Here is a 20817-nt window from a genome sequence, read left to right as displayed (position 1 = left end):
CGGGAAGAAGGTTGACCCCTGAACGAGTTGCAGCAATCGCTCAAATGACTGTGCCAACAACTCAGAGAGATGTGCGTGCCTTTCTAGGTATCACGTCATACTGCAGACAGTGGATTCCGAACTTTTCACTGTTAGCGAAGCCATTGGTAGCCCTCACGTGCAAGGACGTTTCGACTCCTTTGCCTTGGACGGAGGAATGTCAGAAAAGTTTTTCTGAACTACGTGATGCGTTGTGTTCGGCTCCTGTGTTAGGTACTCCTGATTACAGCAAGCCATTCACATTATACGTCCATGAGAGGGACGGTTGTGCGTTGAGTGTTTTAACGCAACAATTTGGTGATAAGCAGCGTCCGTGTGCATATTTTTCCTCGACCTTAGACCCGGTAGCTAGAGCGTTGCCGAGTTGCTTGAGGGCGACAGCGGCAGCAGCGGCGTCTATTCGACAGTCCGCAGGTCTTGTTATGGATAATATGCTCATAGTAATGGTTCCGCATGCAGTTGATACGCTCTTGAATCGGACAAAGACTCAACATCTGACGAGTGCAAGGTTGTCTGGGTACGAGCTGACCCTTTTGGCAAGTCATATACAGATCAAACGTTGTAATGTACTGAATCCGGCGACATTGTTGCCGATTAATATGGAATCAGATGATGTGCTGCCACATGATTGTTATTTACGGACTGAAGAAGAAACAAAAGGTCGTGTGGACCTGAAAAACACTCCTTTGGCAGATCCCGATGGTACTTTGTATGTGGATGGTTCTTGCTTCAAATTGCCGAATGGCGATGTGACGACTGCGTATGCTGTGGTGACGTTGAGCACGGTGGTGGAAACTGCGAGATTGAATCAGAATTCCGCGCAAGCGGCAGAGTTAATTGCATTGACAAGAGCGTGTGTTCTGTCGAAGGGAAAGCGAGTGAATGTGTTTACTGACAGTCAGTATGCATTTGGTGTTGCGCATAACTTTGGAAGATTGTGGAGAGAAAGAGGATTTATGACATCGCATGGTACGAAGATCCAACACGGGCATCCCGTGAATGATCTTTTGGATGCACTTACGTTGCCTAAACAAGTGGCGATTGTTAAATGCAGTGCACATCGAAAAGTGACGGATGATGTTGGTCGTGGTAATGCATTTGCGGACGAAATCGCTAAGGAAACGGCTAAGAATATTGCGACTCGAATGTATGTTACGAGTTCAGTAAGGTGGCCGACGGAGACTGGTATGTGTGAAAATACCGTTGAGAGTGTGAAAGCAATTCAGAACGAAGCTACTGAAGCTGAAAAGACAAAGTGGAAAGAAAGTACAGGGAAATTGGATATGCATGGATGTTGGGTTGACCTGACGGAATGTCAGAGGTGGATGTTACCAGATGCATATGTATTAGCTGTTGTGACGATGGCTCATGGGTTGTCACATATTAGTGCGAAAGGAATATGTAAGTTCTTGTCTCCTGTGTGGAGGAATGAGGGTATTGCTAAATGTGCCGAAAGAGTGGTTAAGAATTGTATGGTGTGTTTGATGCATAATCCCGGAAAAGGCACCCCCACTCCTCCTGGTCATTTTGCTCCTCCTGCTTGTCCCTTTGAGGTTATCCAGTTGGACTTTATCCATATGGAGAGATGCAATAACCTGAAGTATGTTTTGGTTGTGGTTTGCGCGTTCTCCAGATGGATTGAGGCCTATCCTCTTAAGGATAACACTGCCCTGTCCACAGCAAAAATCCTGCTGAAGGAATACTTTCCTCGGTACGGAATGCCCCGGATTGTATGGTCGGATAATGGGAGTGAGTTTGTGGGAAGTGTAATGCAGAGTGTGTGTAAGGGCCTGGGAATTCGACAGAAATTCCACAGTGCTAATCATCCTCAGGCAGCGGGTTTGGTTGAAGGGTACAATGGTACCCTGAAGCTGAAACTCGCTAAGGTTCAAGCTACGACTGGTCTGTCATGGCCTGATGCCTTGCCTCTGGCTCTCCTATCGACCAGAGCAACCGTACACTCTCGAGTAGGGCTTAGCCCATATGAGATTGTGTTCGGTCGCCCTGCGAATATTTGGGGAGTCCCGAGGCCTAGGGCTTTTGATAGTCTTGAGTATCCAATGTTAATTGATTACTTGCATGATTTGACCACTAAACTACGGTTAATCCATCAACAGGTCCTTGAAGCTCTACCGGCGCAGACAGAGGGTCCTGGACACCAGCTCCGGCCAGGAGACTGGGTGGTTACCCGAAACTTTGGTCGAAAGCGTAACTTGGAGCCAAGATTCGTCGGACCCTATCAAGTCTTATTGACGACGAGGACAGCGGTTCGACTGGAGGGTCGGAAAAACTGGGTGCATGCCAGCCACACAAAGAAGGTACCGATCCCCTTACCAACTGACGGTTGGGTGAGGACTGGGATTTCGGCCTCAGAAACTGAGACTCCTTTGCACTTTGTGCCATTTAGTGATGCTCAACTTGTGGAGGAGGATTCGTCACTGCCAGATCCACATGTGGAGTCATCAGTAGTAGAGAACCCAAGGTCTGACTCGTTGTCCACTTCATCGAACACTGTTGCGTCAGCTGAACAATTGTTTGTAGAGCAAACTCGACCTGGAAGAAGTCGATACTTTCTTCGTTCAAGGACTAATAAAAAGTAACAGTACAGTGGTTTTTGACGTTACGAATATTATGAACGATTACATCCTTTCTTTTTGAGTTGTTTGTGCTTTTCCACTGCTAAGAGACTTGTAATAAATTTGTCGTGGAAACCTCGCCATCCGGGTCACCGTAGGGCCGTGCGGGTACTCCTTTCTGTTTAGCAGGTTTCTGACGCTAGGTTGGTTACTTTTGTCGATCTCTGGAAACTCCTGGGGATTGATAATTGCTACTCAGAACGAAGTGCGTCAAGTACGTCACGGACGGTTTGTAGAGGATGGCATTCTCTAAGCTGTTGGAAGAAGAAAGGGTGTTGGCACAGAGATCAGAATTATGGAGGGTTGTACGAACAAAATGTTTTTTGTTTCAGGTGTTTCTACTGTTTCTGGCCTTATCTATGTTATTGGTGGGTGGAGTGTATTTCGGAGTGCCGTTGTTCTTGCCTTCTGTTTCGCCTACCTTTTCTCCTAACCTAAGTTCCCTCACCACTGTCTCCCCACATTCCTTTCATCCTTTGCCTCAACATGAGCAGGTTAGGCGCGCGGAATTCATGAATAATTCCTTTGTTCAACTTCTACATCAGCATCAGTTGGTGGTGAATACTACCAATTGTTGGGTATGTGGGTTAATGCCACACACCATGGATAGGGGTATTCCGTATTTTGTCCTTCCATACAGCTCCCAGGGTTCAGCTCGAGCATTCCAAACTATGTTCCGTAGTGCACTAGATTCCTACCCCAGTCGAGAGCCACGGTCTGTCAATTTTGGTCCTGGGCCGTACCACAAGCCTTTGGTGATAGCCATAGCAGATCTGGATAGAGATATCTTTGATGCATCACTCATCCCAGATGAAGAAGTGCAGGCCTATAAGGATCTGAGTGAGACTGAGTATAGTACGTCAGTGGGTGATAGACAGCTTAAGAGCTCGTCCCCAATATGGATTGTACCGCACCTTGGTAATTTCTGCTTGAAAGGTTTGGGTCGAAATCCAAGAGCACAACTTGGGAACAGTGCTTGCACTGATACGTATGTCCTACCGATGCTCTCCTCCCCTGTTTTTCTGACTGCTAAGGGCACCTATTTTGTATGTTATGAACGCGCGTATACATGGTTACCCCGTGACTTTTCGGGTACCTGTTATATTGCGAATCTTTTACCTCCGACTTTCACAGTTGCTTCGGACTATCACAAAACTAGAGTCGTGAGAGGCGTTATTAGCAAAGAGGACACTGCTGGTCAAGAAGCAGGAGACTTCTTTAAGGGTTTCTTGCCGTTTTGGGGACCTATGGTTAATAGTAGGAACCTAAGACAGTTGACCCGTGTGGTAGAGTCGACTGCTAATATTACTGCAAATGCCCTTGGTAATCTAACAGCTGAACTACAGGCGGATAGACTCATGACGTTGCAGAACCGTATGGTTCTAGACGTTGTTCTTGCAGATAGAGGGGGTGTGTGTAAAATTATCCACTCGAGTTGTTGCATTTTTATTCCTGACAATGCTCCAACTGTTTACCAAGCCATCTCGAAGTTGCACAAGATTTCCGAGTCCATACACGTGGACGAAGGTAATTGGACGCTCCTGGGATGGTTTTGGGGCCTGATGTCAACCTGGGGTTGGAAGATTCTAATGATCGTAGGGGCTGTTGTAACGATTCTGTTCACGTGTTGTCTTTGTGTACAGTGTGGTCCTGCCTTATGTGGCTTATGTGCTGCGACGTGTATAAGGCGGCCATCTGTTACCAAGGAGACGTTGATGAATAGGATGATGTTCCAGCAGCAGCTGAACGATCTGATGAATATTGATATAGATTCCGATCTTGACTAGTGCTTGCCTACATGAGGGCAAAAGGAGCGTCTGAGGTTCCGTATGAGACGAGACGGCACTTTTTGAGTAATGACGAATATGGATGAGTCTGGTATCCCCGAACCGCAAATGACGAGTATAGTGGGTGTACGTAGTTTCGCTATGCAGCCACGTATGGTTCGTCTCATTTTTGGGTTTGTTCATCCGAACCCTCGGGTTCCATTTTAGATACGGCATCCATTTTGTTTCTTGCCCTCAGGTAGCCAGCGAACGGGTTTTTGTCCGCTTCGTGACCCTGGGACTTTCAAGCTTGCACGAAGGACACGTGTTTCTTTGAGGTGACTTTTACGATGGGGGAAATGACACGAGTAAGGCAGATGGCCCCGCTCAAGGCTCATCTTGCCGCTCCGGTCTATTGTTTCAGCCACGCATACATTAGACACGAGGTCTTTGACCCTTCTATCGAGTTTCCTTTATTGCCCCTGACACTCTTTTCTAACCCGTTGTGTATTCTTGTCCTATCCTTTCATCTGTTTTTCGTCCTTCCTCTTAATGTGTTTATGGTTAGGATGAAATGTGTTTATTGCGGAGGGAATATGTTTTTACAGTTGAGAACCGGCAAGACTGTTGTAATTATGTTCCGGCCTCCTGAAACATGAACACGACCCTTTTGAAGTTTATTGTGGGAACTGAGTTGTAACCTTTGTTCACCATACTGTGCTATGGCAAAAACCTGTATAAAAGGAGCGATCCACTTCTACGAATTTGAAGCAGTCTCCGAGAACCTACACGTTGTGTACTTCTTGTGACCTCTGTATCCCTGCAGTAAATAAACGCTGATCTCTGACGTCACTGGAAGTGTCCCGTGTCTCTGTGTTTGTTACGCCAGAACAGGTAACCCACGAAGGTTTCAGGTGTTGTTCCCTGGCACCGCTGGGTCTTAAGAATAACCCAGTCCTTCAACATGGAATCATACTTCCAACAATGGAATTGTTGTTGGGGTATGATACAAGCATGTTTGATACCAAACGTGACCAAGTTCGGTGCAGCCACTATATAGCTAGACATCTCGTTATGACAGACGTCCACTATATGTATGAAAATAGCTGACCGCACATACAAAGCCTGGAGAATCGACTCCGGGGTTAGTAGGGGTGTCCTGCTCATTCAGGGGCACCCTCACACTTATAAACAAGCACCCTGCATTCAGGACTAAAAGGCCTGCCATAGGGGGGACTTATAGGTTGTAAGTGCAGTGACTAGATATAAGAAAACTTATATCTGTCATGAGAGGTGCAAGCACCAACTCACACAGGCTGTTATGGCAGGCCTTAGGCACATTTTAAGTGGTCTCTCATGGGTGGTACAGTACATACTGCAGCCCATGGGAGAACCCTGGAGTTCCTATGCCCTGGGTACCTTATTACCCTATACCAGGAACTTTCAAGTACACATCAATAGCCAATTGGGGATGTACAGAAGTACTTGCTATGGCCAATTTTGGGAGAAAGCAGAGTGACTGGGGTCCTGATTAGCAGGATCCCAGTCAGGCTAGTCAAAAACATACTGACACCAAGCAAAAAGTGGGGGTAACCATAATGGCAGATCGTACTTTCCTACAGTTGTGGTCTATTTGACTAAGATGGGTCATTTTATATCCCGGCCTGACTTGTCAATCTCTAAAGAGTTCACACAGACGTTTGTACAGCACATTTTTCAATTGGATGGTGTTTCAGGGGCTCAATTTATTTCTAAGTTTTCCTATGTAAAGCACTAGACATGGAAGTACATCTGTCTACCAGTTACCATCCCTGGACAGTTGGACAGACTGAGAGCTTGAATCAATGTTTTGAACGGTATTTGAGATTTCAAACCTTTTTACAAGAGCGGTATTGGAGTAAGATGTTGAAGTTACAGCTCACATATATGTTAGCATACAAAAGTAGTCAACACTCATCTATTTGAATAACCTATCTTTTGCATATAACTATTTATGAAGAATGAGAAGTCAGTGACATTTTGAGTCCTCTGCTAAAGAAGTAATAATTTAGCAGAAATGTATAGAATATGGATAGCCATGTGCAGAGTAACATAATTGATCCAATCGCATTCTTGTTCGATCCAAAAATTATTTTACAAGAATTCCAAACAAGTGAATAACACATTTCACCAAAAAGAGAACCAGCACTGTGACTTACTAACAATGAAACTGAGTTCTCAACTCATATGGTAACCCTACAAATCTCACCCCAGACCTTCGTAATTGTGTGGAAGCAATGGAAGGCACTCAAGAAGACCGGAAGAAGTTTAACGAATGTGAACAACAGAACGGGTTCAGCAAACTGGGAATGTGTGCCATGCCAAACACTATCAGGAAACGGGAAACGTTACAGATCCTAAAAATATTTTGAAGATGAGCACCGCCATACCTTTTACACTAGATTATAACTCCTCGGTCTCACATCTCTCCAGACATTGACACAACGACAGGAAGTAATGTAATTTTCTCTTCCACAAATAACTAGACCTTGCTGCAACAATTCGGAGAGCATTTCTTAGAACCACACTCAGTAAATACCAACACTAAGGAACAACTGAGAGTAAAGAGTGACTTAGGCATCTGTTAATATTGAAAAAGTCGATGTCAATATGAATTACGATACATTCATTTATAAAAACAAAATTGCATCTTTATGGACTAATTCGCCCATTGGGAACTCCACATTAGCCCCGATACAGAAATACGGAGTTAGGCAGGCCCTCAGACCAAGGCCTGATGTCACTGATCAGGCGTGGGTGGGGGGAACGTAGCCAGCAGACAAACGATCGAACAGGAAATCCCAGATCGATCCCACATATATACACAGCGACACCACAATTATCTAGGGAGATTGGTGCCAATTAAGCACACATGACCAGAGGGGTGCGCTCGTTCCCAAAACACCATGTCAGATGCCACATGAAGTTAGGAACACTTAGCAAACCAAGACACAGCACACACAGTACACGCAGTGATCACGTGCTCCCCATGCCAGACTTCTGGACATGTTAGCTCCTAAGACAGAGGTACACATTCCTTACCAAAAATGGATTGCCGGAAACATTTTATTGCATTCAATGAACTGTATAAAAGTTTGTTAGATTGATTGAGACAGTCCCCAGACCCTATGCCTGTGACTGTGCTCCCGGCCGCACTGTTTAATTAAACAAACTGTTCCTGTTTTGCAAAACACCTCTTTTATTTTGTTTTTCAAGGTATCTCATGTTCAGGCAACACATCTGACCAGCAAGAATAGGATAAATCTGCAATTTGATGCTCCCTGGTCAATGAGATTATCCAAGCAAAAACGTCCTTGCAAGGCTAAAAAGATCAAACTCTGCCAACCTGCATTAGCGCTACATTAGTCAGCACCTCATTGATAGCTTCCCAACAAACGTATACATATTACCACTCCACAGCCTAAGAAATCTTATTCTTATAAAACATACCCTGGCAACTGTCAGACCAATCTCCTGCCTCCGGAATATTGCTAACAGAACCGTCTTCACTCAGCTATCTGGAAACCTATTGAGCGATTTCCAGTCTGGATTCTAAGGCAGGCAAAGTAACTGGCTTATAAAATATTACAGAAATCCTTTCTTCTAGGGACAACAAGCAGAGCTACACCTTGATTGTCTAGACCAATCTTCTGCCTTTAGCACAGTTGGTCACAGAATCCCATTTTCCTAACTGGAGTACACATTTAGGCTAGGCTAAGAGATATTTTTCTATAATGGTTCTGACCTTTGCTCTATAATCAAACCCATCTGGTAAAATGTGGCCTCTTTCTATCTAAAATTATTCCTGTGACATGTGGTGTGCTACAGGGACCATCCCTCATCAGCCCTGCATTGATCCCTGTGCAGCGATCATCAATAGATATAATGTTGGCTATCAATGTATACTGACAACACTTAGATTTATATTAGGATCTAAAAAAGCCAGACCACAGTAACTTTCTGCATGATTGCTTTCCGCATGTTAAATCTGAATGACTGACAACTGGCTTCCCTCAAGTGACACAAACTCTGACATTCTACTCAACCCTCAAAAACCTAGAACACTCATTTGAATCTGGTCTTTATGGGAACTGCTCCTACCCCATTAACTCAGAAATCTGGGAGTCTTCATTGACAGTGATTTATCATTTGCCCCACAGGTTAATTCCGTAATCAAAATTGTATCTTTCCATTTCTGATATCACGAGGAACTCTCACATTACTTTAAATTCTAGCAGTGGCGTTCTTACATATTGACTGCTGCAATGGCATCTATGAAGGTCTCGCAGCCAAATTACTAGAAAAGCTACAATTGACAGACTTGTACTACTTGTCTCAATCTAGGTTTGAAATCCTTAGATCTCGTCAATCCTTTTTTTAAATTGCTCCATGTATAAAACAAGCACATTCACAGGTTCTTTCATAAGCTTCCTTCGAGATTAACTCTATTTGACTCCAAATCATTCTGTTATATTCCATATAGGTACCCCAATATCGGCTCAGGTACTAACTGCACCTTTCACCTACATTAAGCTCACATTGCACTAGATAACGGTTCTTAGGACTAACCTTTAACCTAGTTGAGGTAATGACTAGAGGACCTGGGGTTTTCTCCGAAAGGCCTAAGCCTCATTCATTATGCATGATGATTCTTGGAATCACAGCTGGACAGCAGGCCGAACATCTCCTGCATAACAACAATGTCATCTTTGTTTGACATGACACAGCGAGGTATATACCCATGGGGTACTACTTTCGGTATACATACACCATCTGTTACTAAGGTAGAGAGGAGAAAAGGACTTCCATGCTGACACACTGACACGAGACGATGAGGCTCCTGCATGCAGATACTCCAGCTCGTAGTGGTCTGCGTCCCTTCCGGGGTATCCACCTCGAGACCAGAACAGGGTCCCATAGTCTCTCACTTCAGATAATGGGGTTGACTTTATCCTAGAGGTCTTCTTGGCTTCCACACCTACATTTATGCTAGGTACACTTAGGTACATCTAGTTAGGGTCGCATCGTAGGAGTACGCTTTTATTACTCTCATGTATTTTTATACCTAACCTGTATTTATCGTTCTAGCATTATGGTAGAAATCTACCATCCTTTTACTCTGTTAGTGCTTAAAATCATCTATTTCTGTTACTGTCTAATGACTGTCAGCACATCTATTTTACACTAGAATGATGCTGCTTCAATACGTTTTGGAAAACTTCGCACCGTTTATTCTGTGTATCTCTCTCGGAGACAAAGTGACCATGATTGACTAAGCAACTAGTAGCACTGTTTCCACGATTCTGAGGGATCAGGGTTGTCATGTTCGATAGTTGCCAAGAACTATTCTCTCCTAGGTAATAGCTTGATATTTTCTCCTCCTGCTCACTGACAAACCTGACATCCTACTGCTGACCGAAACATGGCTCACCTCTGACTCCGCCCCGGATATGCTGGCAGCATTACCCCCAGACTACTATATTATTCATACCAACCGTCTGTCAGGTAAACAGGAGGGGAGGGAGGGTCGCAGCCATCATCCACACTAAACTCAGGTTCAGCTTCCTAACCTGTCTTTCCCTCAAGGAGGTGGAGAACATATTAATTCAACTTGACTCCGACACCGACACCTTTGTCTGTGTTCTAGTCTACAGGCCACCTCATCAGATGTCTCATTTTACCCTATCACTGAGCGAACAGATGGCTAAACTCGTCATTGATCACGCCAAGGTCCTTCTTGTGGGCGACTTTAATTATTGGTATAATGACCCTCATGAAGGACCACAATCTGTGGAGCTGTCAAATCTCCTGACTAATTTAAACTTTACACAGCAGGTCTTATCCCCCACCCACCTGAAAGGGCACATCTTGGATCAAGTCTGGACTAACGGCCTGACGACATCCATCCCCACTATCGCCCCATGTATTTGGTTAGTACAATTTACACTCCTACTTCCTACCACTCACAAAACTAGCACAGACGAAGGTGGATACGCTAGGAAATGGAACGCCATCAATAAAAAAAGATTTCTTCGACACCCTGACCACCACAGGCCCGGTCCCTGGCACAGACATCAATGCTACTGAAGCGAATCTCTATGAATGGCTTCTCAAGGCCAGCAACCAACACGCGCCCCTTAGGAAAGTTAAACTTGCTCGACGTGCTGACGCCCAGAGATGGTGCTCTACCAAACTTACGACTCAGAAACTGGCCGTACGCCAACTAGAGAGGCAGTGGCGACAGGAATATTCCCCTGACAAGAAACTTCTGTACTCCACTGCCCGGAAAGATTACATGAAGGCCATTCTCGCAGCTAAAACTGCTCACTTCTCCACGCGTATTCTCAATTCCAACAAAGACTCCAAAGAAATATTCACCATACTGAATGAACAATCCGAACCTGATAGAATCCTCTCAAAGGTTACGCCCTCTCAAGCACTGTGCCACTCTCTTAATGACTATTTCATTGAAAAAATCACCATCAAAGCTAGCATTCCAAAGCACCCCCCCACGCTGAACCTCGTCACCATGCACAGAAACAACTACACACTCAGCTGCTTCCCCACCATCAGCACCAATACCTTCCAGGAACTACTAGCGAAAGTTAAATCAGGAGCCTGACTGTTGCCCACCTCACATACTCAAAGAATGCTTTTCAGCCTTACTAAACAAATCACTTTCCTCTGCCCATGTTCCTATGGCCTTCAAGAAAGCCATAGTGGTCCCCCTCCTTAAAAACCCTGGAGCTGACGCTTCTACCCAATTACCGTCCCATTTCCCTACTCCCGTTCCTGGCAAAAGTACTAGAGGCCCACGTAGCTAAATGTCTGTCCAATTTTCTAGAGGAATCTAAATACCTCAACTCTTATCAGGCAGGTTTCAGACTGGCTCATTCTACTGAAACTGTAATTTTAGCTGTCCTGGACACTCTTCGTAACAACGCCGATAACAGCTCCCCACAAGCACTGGTGCTACTGGATCTTTCCGCCGCATTTGACACAGTCGACCACACTATTCTGGTCAACCGTGTCAAACATGCCGGCATCCATGGTGTGGCATTGCACTAGCTCACCTCTTTTCTGGAGGATCAGTCCCAGGCCATCCGTCTAGGCCAGTTCTTGGCCCTGACACGTAAAACCACCTGTGGTGTCCTACAGGGCTCCACTCTCTCCCCCCACCTGTTCAATCTATATATTGTCCCCTTGATCCAGTCCCTTATAGACAGGAAGGTGACGGTCTCTAACTACGTGGATGACCTGCGATTGGTCTTCACAGTTGACAACCCACCCAGCTCTGTCACCGAATTTCAGGCCACCATGCGGCATATCCAACAATGGATGGATCACAATCACCTCAAGTTAAATCCTGGTAAGACAGAGTTAGTTCTTACGGGGGGGTAGCCATAAGTTCTGGGGCCCACACTACTGGCCATCAGAGCTAGGACCACCACCCTCCCCCTCCTCCTCAGCCAAAACACTGGGAGTCACCCTTAACAGCGATATGTCGCTGAAAACTCAGGTTGGCTCTGTCCTCTTTAAATGCTTCTTCCAACTACGGAAGATTAGGAAGATTCGCAGTTTTTTCCACACATGAAGCTCTGATCCAAGTCGTAATAGCCACTGTTATCTCACACTTGGACTATGCTAATTCTGTGTACCTGGGCATGCCAATCTACTTGCTCAAACAGCTACAGATAGCCCAGAACCATGCGGCCAGATTGATTCTTCATCAACCTAGATGGCAGCCAGCAACCCCTCTGCTGAGGAAATTGCATTGGCTCCCCATTCCTCAACGCTGTGCTTTTAAAGTGGGCTGCCTGATCTTCAAATCCCTGCATGTCAATACCCCTAAATTTATCAACAGCCTGATACTCAGACACACTCCCTCTCGCAACCTTGGCTCCGCTCACCTCTCACCATACCGGTCTTTAAACGGGTACGTCAGGGTTGCCGCAGATTTGCAACTCTCGCCCTTAGACTGTGGAACTCTCTTCCGCTGGAGATCAGGTCCTGCACTGATCTTCTGCAGTTCAGGAAGTCCCTCAAAACGTGGCTATTTGCACAAGCCTATGACTAATGATCCTTCTAATAGCACTGGAGCCTTTCACAGCGCCATGAAACCACCCGGTGTACGTGCGCTTTATAAGTCATTTTCAGCATTAACATTAACATAAATGTTGCAACTCCAGTACTAGCTTTAGAGGCTGTTACAAAGGCTGGCATTACTAATGCTAAAGCTTTACATCCTAGAGGGATACAATGGGCTAATTCTCTCACTGCAACGGATGTAGAATACAGATATGATACAAGGCTAAAAACACAATCATTTCTGCAATCTGAACAAGAATATCCGCTCCCAAATGTTATCGGGCCTCTAGATCAGTATGAATTTAGAATTTACACTGACAGATCTGCTCAGCCAGCCATAGGGAGTAAACAACAATACAGCGCCGCTTGTGCGATTGTAAAAGGTTGTATGCGGGAAGGCAAGTTCCATCCCGGTGATACGAAGACACAGTCTCTAGGAGGCTGCACGGCTTTGCTAGCAGAATTAAAAGCCTTATTGCTGGCACTAATAAATACGGATCGGGAATTCCCCACACTCATTGTGCGCGATTCCTTTTACTGTGTTCAGTCATACAACAAATATTTTCATTACTGGGGTAATAATGGATTTAAGGACTCGAAAGGAGGCACAATTAAGAAAATGCTATGGGAACAGGTAGCAGAGTTCAAAAACGAACTAGCAAGGGCACACTTGATACACACACCGAGTCAACAACGTGATGGCGTTCACGCAGCAGGGAATTCATTGGCTGATGAAGCTGCGAAAGGGGCTGTACATACGGCTTCTGTAGCTGCAATCACTTGTTCAAAAACGAGAATAGACAGACATTATGGTTGCTGTTACTGCTACAAGCAATAACTCGGTTGTACCGAAAATATTTCCACTCAAGTACTCCTACAAGTTAAATGCGAACAATATTCCGTATACTAAGATTCATGGAGTGGGGGGTAGAGTAATACCAAATATGGATCTCAGATTAGGTTTAATTCTAGCTGCACATGGGGGTCTAGGTTCTGCACACGCAGGAATTACTGCAACAGTTTCATTACTGAAAGAACGCTATTGGTGACCTGGTTTAACAAAACAGACTAAGAATTTGGTCTTAAATTGTGACATCTGCCAGCATATCATAATATCAGACAGACCACTCAAGTGTATCTATCTGGACCACTGCGGTCCACTACATTGGGATGGGGCTTACAAGTATATCTTGTGGGCGGTGGATTCATGCTCAAGATTCCTATGGATATGGCTTCACGCTCGGCTGATACTCGAACTGTTATAAAAGAATTGCGTGTCTTTATAGGGACATATGCAGTTGGCACATTATATTCTGACCGTGGCCCCGCGTATAGCTCTAGGGCTTACAAGGAATCCATGGAAACTTTGGGTGTACCATCCTGAGGGAAATTCGGTTGTGGAGAGGAAAAACCGTGACTTAAAGCAGTCTTTACCAGCTAGGGTATTAGGTTCGGGTGCTAGTTGGGTCTATCACCTATATGGGGTCACATATTGTGAGTCTGGCCTATGGATACTGAAACCTTCGGTTGTACCCCTGAATCTTGACTGACATCAATTTGTGTCTGTGGGCCAAACTAACCATCCCTACCAATTGGAGTCTGATGTATTGTACTGTATGATGTCATCTACTGCATCCCCTCCATGTGATGTAAAATTGATGTGTGAAGGTGTGGGGAACCGTGGTGTGTTCAAATCTTTGTTCATGGCTAGTCCAAGAAAAGAAGTCTGTTGCACAGTTACATTCAGAAATATCATTTGTTGTAGAATTAAGCATGCTCTAAATAGTGCTTCTGTACCCTGAACTTGCCAATCCTTAGAACCTCAGACCTATTTTGTGTCTATTGTGTCTTTCCATAAATCGAAACCCTGTTCAGACAGTTGGGCAATAAATGATGCACAATAAATCTGTTTGGTGTTAGTCATCCTATTTTTCTGTGCAGGTGTAGGTGCAACCTATGAGGTTGGGTCAGAAGTGTTGACCCCTGAAAAATATGAACATTTCTGTGCAAATGTTTTTGAACTACCTTTTGGTGGTGTTGGACAATGTTCCCATTGATGGTATGTGTAAACATTTCTAGGGATACTCGATTTGTGTAAAAAGTGATGACCATAATGATAACAGTACATATTATTGAAATCAGATATGTCTTCTTACATTTCATTGCTGGAAAATGCAGCAATTTTTTCTAAATCTGACAACATATTATTGACAGTTTCAAAATCCCAATCGTCCAAGAATATACTGGAGGTAAGGATATCATTTAGAGATATTTGTAATAAATGTGGTATTTTCAAAAGTTCTGTTGGGCCAAATGCATCGTAATCAACTTTGTCCCAAACAATACCATCAGGAATTGGAACAGCTGTAATGTTCACGGAAAACAAGTCTCCTTGTTTACGATGAGATGCTGTATGTGATTTCAAGACCAAGTTCACATTGGATACTGCAGAGCGTTTGGGAGATATTTTCCATTCACTAGTAAGCAGAACACAGTCACTAGGCAAATCCAGAACAGAAAAAACAATATTGCAGGTATTATCCAGCAGTGGAGCCAAGGTGATACTAAGTAAGTCTTATTCAGAAAGGTGTAGAACTCATAAATTGGTTGCTTACGGGAAACTGGAGCTGGCGGTGTCTCAGGTTCGCTGGGATCAGGAGAGAATGTATCAAAATCGATGAAGTAGCCAGATCCAGTTCGATCTATCTTTGGTAGCTCAGCAGGTGCTGTTGAACTTGCAGGTGTCTCTTGTTGAGGCATATTGATGTAGATATCAGTATTTGGTCAAATTGATACTTGTGTTTCTCTCAAGTTTTGATGTTCAATTTGAACAGGAATGAGTTCCATTTCATTGTTGGAAATTCCTTCACTCTGAATTCCTTCACTCTGAATTGGTGACTCTTCAAATGTTATGAGCCTTTCAGTCTGAACTTCTTGTATGGTAGCAAGAGGAGAGCGTTGGCTACCAAGGAGCCCACAAGGCCTACTAGTCAGTATCAGCCACATAGTGTGGTTTGATCAGATCAATGGAGACGTATCTTTCTTTTTAACCGGCAAGAGGCAGAAGAAGTACTGTTCTTGTTCCTTCAACAGCCAGGACAGGTACAGGCTTTCTGTATGATGGCCCAAATTCTTTCTTTTCCTCAATCTTTTCTCTGACCAGATCCCCTACTTTTGGGATCCAGACAGGTCTTGCAGTGACTGATTTGACTTCCCCAGTGGCGGTGCGCTTGACCTGCTCATTGCTTTGTAGTGCTCTAGATTCATTCAAATCCTGTAAAACAGCCAAAAGTTTATTGATGTCAAATGGTTTAACATCCGCCACTGTGCCTTCACAATCAAGATCAGGTACTCACATTCTTGTCCCAAGTAGGACCTCATAAGGAGTGACCACCCCTAGAGAACTTCTTGGCAAATTGTTGAGGGTGCGTCTCTCTCAGATTGACGTCAAGGCCATCTCGGGGCATGAACTACTGGGTTTTTCCCTAAACAGTCCAGGAGGAGCTTTATATTCTGGATTGCTGTGCTATAGACCCCCGGCTGGCTCCTTATCAGAGGTAACAGAGCTCATCGACCTGATCTATGACCTATCCAACTCCCATAACAGACTCTTGGTATTGGGAGACTTCAACCTATGGCCAGATGGTCCAATGGATTCTGCTTTCAAAGATTTGGAGCAGGCCTGTAGTAATGTACAGCTGAAACAGCTAGTTACCCTGCCAACTCACTCAAAAGGTCATACCTTAGATATGATTTTTGCGGATACAGAGAATGTAGCTCTTCGGAAAATCCTACCCCAATGCTGGACAGATCACGCATCGGTCCACTTTACCCTTTCTCTTTCCGCCGACTCCATGAAGAAAGGTAGCCTAGGCACTACTAGGGTGGGTAGACAGTGGTCCAAGCTTGTGAAGCAGTCCCCCCTGCCGGCCTTGCTGCCGTCGGGCTTCTCGTTAGGAGACAACGTGGACGCTAGCTATGAGATGCTTAGCCAGCAAATTGTGGCTTCACTAGATTCACTAGCTCCTTTTCGCAAAATCAGAGATAGACCCACTCGTGCAATGCCTTGGTTCTCAGAGGAACTGCTCCAATCTAAACTCCAGTGCAAGAGGACGGAGCGTGCTTGGAGGAAACAGTACCGGGATTCAGACAGAGCTTGCTATAAGCGAACTTTGGCAACTTATAAAGCACAGATCAGACGTGCCAAAGCTAAATTCCTAGAGGACTCCCTATTGTCGGCAGCAAATAAATCCCAGGCGCTGTTAAAAATTGTTAAAGATCTCTCACACCCTACCTGTGTCGCTAATGTTGTCCCTGCATCTCAATTTTTATGCGACTCATTGGCACAGGCTTTTGAGCAGAAGATTGCTACCATCCTAAGCAATCTTGTTACTTCATCAAGCTCTGGCACTCAGCCTTTGCTCACCTCTACCTTGACATCGGATAGGGAGGGTGATGCTGGCTCAGCACGCCTTAATTGTTTCCCGGTACCATGCTTTGAGGAATTTAGTGCTCTGGCCGCCAGCGTCTCTTCTGGCTCTCCCCTTGATCCACTTCCTCATAAATTTTGGAAGCTATTCCGGACAGAACTCTTCTTGCCATTATTCGCGACCTGCTGCCAATCCCTCAGGTCTGCGCGAGTACCGGATTGCTGGAAGTTGGCAGTGGTGTCTCCTCTCCTCAAAAAGGAAACCTTGGATCCTTCCTGCCCTGCCAATTATAGGCCCATTTCCCTTCTCCCCTTTCCAATCAAAATCTTGGAGAAATGGGCCACAAAACATCTTTCCTGCTTTCTGGAGAGTAATGCCTGTCTGGATGTGGCTCAATTTGGATTTAGACCAGCCCATGGGACAGAGTCAGCATTAGTGACCGTGCTCGATGACCTCAGGACGCGTGCCGACCAAGGTCGGGCAGCCTTTTTAGTGCTGCTAGATATGTCGGCCGCGTTCGATACGGTCAGCCATGTGATCTTACTCAGGAGGCTGGAGGAAGTGGGGGTGACTGGCTTGGCCCTGGACTGGCTGACGTCTTATTTGGATAATAGACACCAGGTAGTGGCCCTTCCTCCGTTCAAATCAGCCATCAGAAGCGTTGGTCAGGGTGTGCCTCAAGGGTCAGCCATTAGCCCTATCCTTTTTAATCTTTACCTCCGCCCCCTGATTAAGCTGATAAAATCTTTCGGCATTGCAGTTACTAACTATGCGGATGACACCCAACTTATCTTCTCGTTTGAGGGTAAGGAGGCGGTGTCACAAGAGACCTTCCATCGCTGCATGACCTCTACGGCAGACTGGCTGTGCCACAACTCTCTGCAATTTAATAGCTCTAAAACTGAGGTCCTATACTGCCCATCTGGCAGCACCCTGAGGCCTTTTCCATCGAACTTCTGGCCTTCATCCTTCCAGGGCACCAGTTTACCAACGAATTGTGTGCGGAACTTGGGAGTCTATTTTGGCTCCAACCTTCAACTGGATGTTTCTGTTAATAAAACAGTGGCCACATGCATGGCCTTGCTTCGCACGTTAAGGAAAATCTTGCCTTTTCTCCCAGCGCAGGCAAGACCAGAGGTAGTGCGGAGTACCATCCTAAGTAGACTTGACTACTGTAACGCACTACTTCTGGGAGCCCCGGTGACCCTGGTGGGTAAACTTCAACGCGTGCAGAATCTGGCGGCTAAACTGGCTCTGTCACGCCAGCGCGCGGACTCCTCCACTACTGCGCTCAGGGACCTCCATTGGTTACCTGTCCCTCAGCGGATTGAATTTAAAGCCCTCTGCTTGGTGTTTAAAGCTCTTCATGAACAAGGCCCTTTTCCCTTACAGAAAATGTTCTCGTGGTATGTTCCGCGTAGGTCTCTCCGCTCCGCCACGGCATGTCTGGTTGTAGTTCCAAAAATCTTAAGGACTCGTTTGGGAGGCAGGTCCTTTCGATTCACAGCAGCAAGGCTGTGGAACTCTCAGCCGTTTGCACTGAGGAGTACGGGCGATTTCCCCTCCTTCAAAAAAGCCCTGAAAACTCACCTTTTTCCAAGAGCGGCGTAATTTTTCTTATACAGTGGATCGTTTCTTTTCATGCAGGCTTCTTTCTCCATCAGTCTAAGCGCCAGGATGCCCTTTGGGTGACAGTCATTGCGCTATACAAGTATATCTATACATACATACATACATACATGTGAAACATCCGGAGCAGTGACATCATACAGTGTAGGGAAGTTGTGCCTTAATTGGCTAAAAACCTTGCACTCTCCCAGGTGAAACAGCACTTATCCTTACTGTCAGATAAGGTGGATTTAATGGACTTTTTATTAGTACCCCGAAGGCCACTTCAGAAACGTTTCTATTATGCTGTCTATAATGAAATCTGGAAAATCTATCAACAAGAAGCTGCAGAGAGACTTCAATAAATAGATAGAATTAACCTAGAAAAGGTATTAGCTGTAGTTGACAATGATAGGACTACATTAACATCCAGGATTTATTCACTGGGCAACATTGTATCTTCTGCTATTGATATACTATAACAGGAGCTGTCCATTCGACAACATGGACAATCACAACTATGTCCTATTACGTTAGTAAGCTGGACGCTGCAATCCTTGAACGCTGGTTATGTGCCTTGGCGATTTACCAACAGTACATCTGTATTTTCAACATACAATCTGACTGAAAAACAGATTACAACGGCACAAAGGGGAGCAAAATATACAATGCTGCGTATTGAAATACTTGACAAGTTACCTTTTACTGTGGCGGAGTCTCCTCCCACAGAATGGTTAAATCATGGACATTTAACACTACCGGTCACAACTTTCCAATTTCAATATTGCCTAACAACGCTGATATGAAGCGATGGGTAGGGAATTCATCAAGGAATCTTGGGAACTGCCGTACAGATTTCGATGCCGGAATGGGGACACAGAAGTGTTTCTTAGTGGTACAAACTGCGAGAGCAATGCAAGCAGCTCTCTCATATGCCAGGATATTATGCTTCACGGGGCCTGTAATGGTCCAGTTGCAAACTTATCCTGTCACTTGAAAGGTACCCCAGCTGCTGTGATTAATCCTGTATTCGAGTTACTTTCAAATGGGAGTTACTTGATGCTGAATGATCAAGGTTGTTGTGGGATGCTTCCGGGCATCGCATATCTTGACACTGTAAGCTTACTGTATGCATGTATTGTTTCCACCAACCCACACAATCAGGGAGGTGCAGTTATGGCATTCGTTGAATGTTTCCTTTATGCGGTTTGATAGTCTGAGCCGAATGAAAGCCATGCTTTTACAGCAAACCGTGCCCTCAACCTCCGCCCGAGAAACTTATGCTCGTTAGGTTGCAAGGTCTCCAGCCAAGATAGAGGCACTGATGCAAACAAATTGCCCTTTCCATTTCACAGAAATGGTCCAACGAATCTTGAACATGTCTGATACGACGGGTATTGTCCACCTATTTAAGACCATAGGTTCTGGACTGTTAAGCACCTTTCAGACAATCCTCGGAGTTGTACCCAACTTTATACAATCTGTAGTCAAAAGCATTTTTGGAGGGTTTCCGGTCATCCTGTTTCTAATAGCAGGTATCCAGATTGTCCTTTTTCTGTATGTCCCAATCACCAAGGAGATAGAAAGCACGCTCTTGGAGCACCAATACCGTGATCGCATGGTAATTCATCTGGGCACACCTCGACTTCGAGAACTAAGCGAGTCTTGGTTCTTGTCATTTAGACCAGTCTGGATTGACTGTATTCTGCCTGTCCTCAGATGCCTGTTCGGCGGACAAGAATGCGTGTTGGATCTCTGTCTAACACTTCCAACAATTGCGCCACGGGACGTTGATGCTTTACTGGCCCGATAAAGCCCCATGTTCTGCAGTGTCCTCAGCGTATCCCAATGTTGATGTCTGCACTCTTAGAGCTACCAAGGATGCTTCATCTCTTGTTGGGAAGGATACCGGCTCCTCATCAAATACTCAGGCCTCGGATGAAACTAGCGCCTCACCAGCAACGGCTGTGGTGAATACGGCGGAACATCTGAGCTCGATTGACCTCATCTGCGAGGTGTTGCAGGGATCGTCGTCTGCCGATGCAGACAACAGCGATGTTGCGTATCCCAGCCAGGACACAAACATTTGGGAAATCGTGTGCTGGGGAAATTCAGCCTTTTTCCAAAACAACCAAAATTGGAATTTTAAACAAGAAATTTTTAGTCTAAGCTGCATGGCTTTCAGTCACTCTATGTTCAAACTATATCCAC

The 20817-nt window shown here is 45.2% G+C and overlaps 1 protein-coding gene across 1 annotated transcript in view; it reads left to right on the top strand.

Moving 5' to 3' along the window:
- The window catches only part of LOC146863176 (endogenous retrovirus group PABLB member 1 Env polyprotein-like), a 110500-nt gene extending 105207 nt beyond the window's left edge, over positions 1 to 5293 (top strand). Inside the window, exon 2 of the mRNA XM_085642605.1 lies at positions 2157 to 5293. Within this exon, the coding sequence (XP_085498731.1) occupies positions 2915 to 4462 (1548 nt within the window). The 5' untranslated portion in view covers positions 2157 to 2914 and the 3' untranslated portion in view covers positions 4463 to 5293. The remainder of the gene's footprint in view (positions 1 to 2156) is intronic.
- Positions 5294 to 20817: the final 15524 nt, after the last annotated feature.

The sequence above is a fragment of the Triturus cristatus genome, chromosome 2_2 (assembly GCF_964204655.1).
Source record: "Triturus cristatus chromosome 2_2, aTriCri1.1, whole genome shotgun sequence".
NCBI lineage: Eukaryota > Metazoa > Chordata > Amphibia > Caudata > Salamandridae > Triturus > Triturus cristatus.
This window is presented reverse-complemented; position numbering and strand designations above follow the sequence as displayed.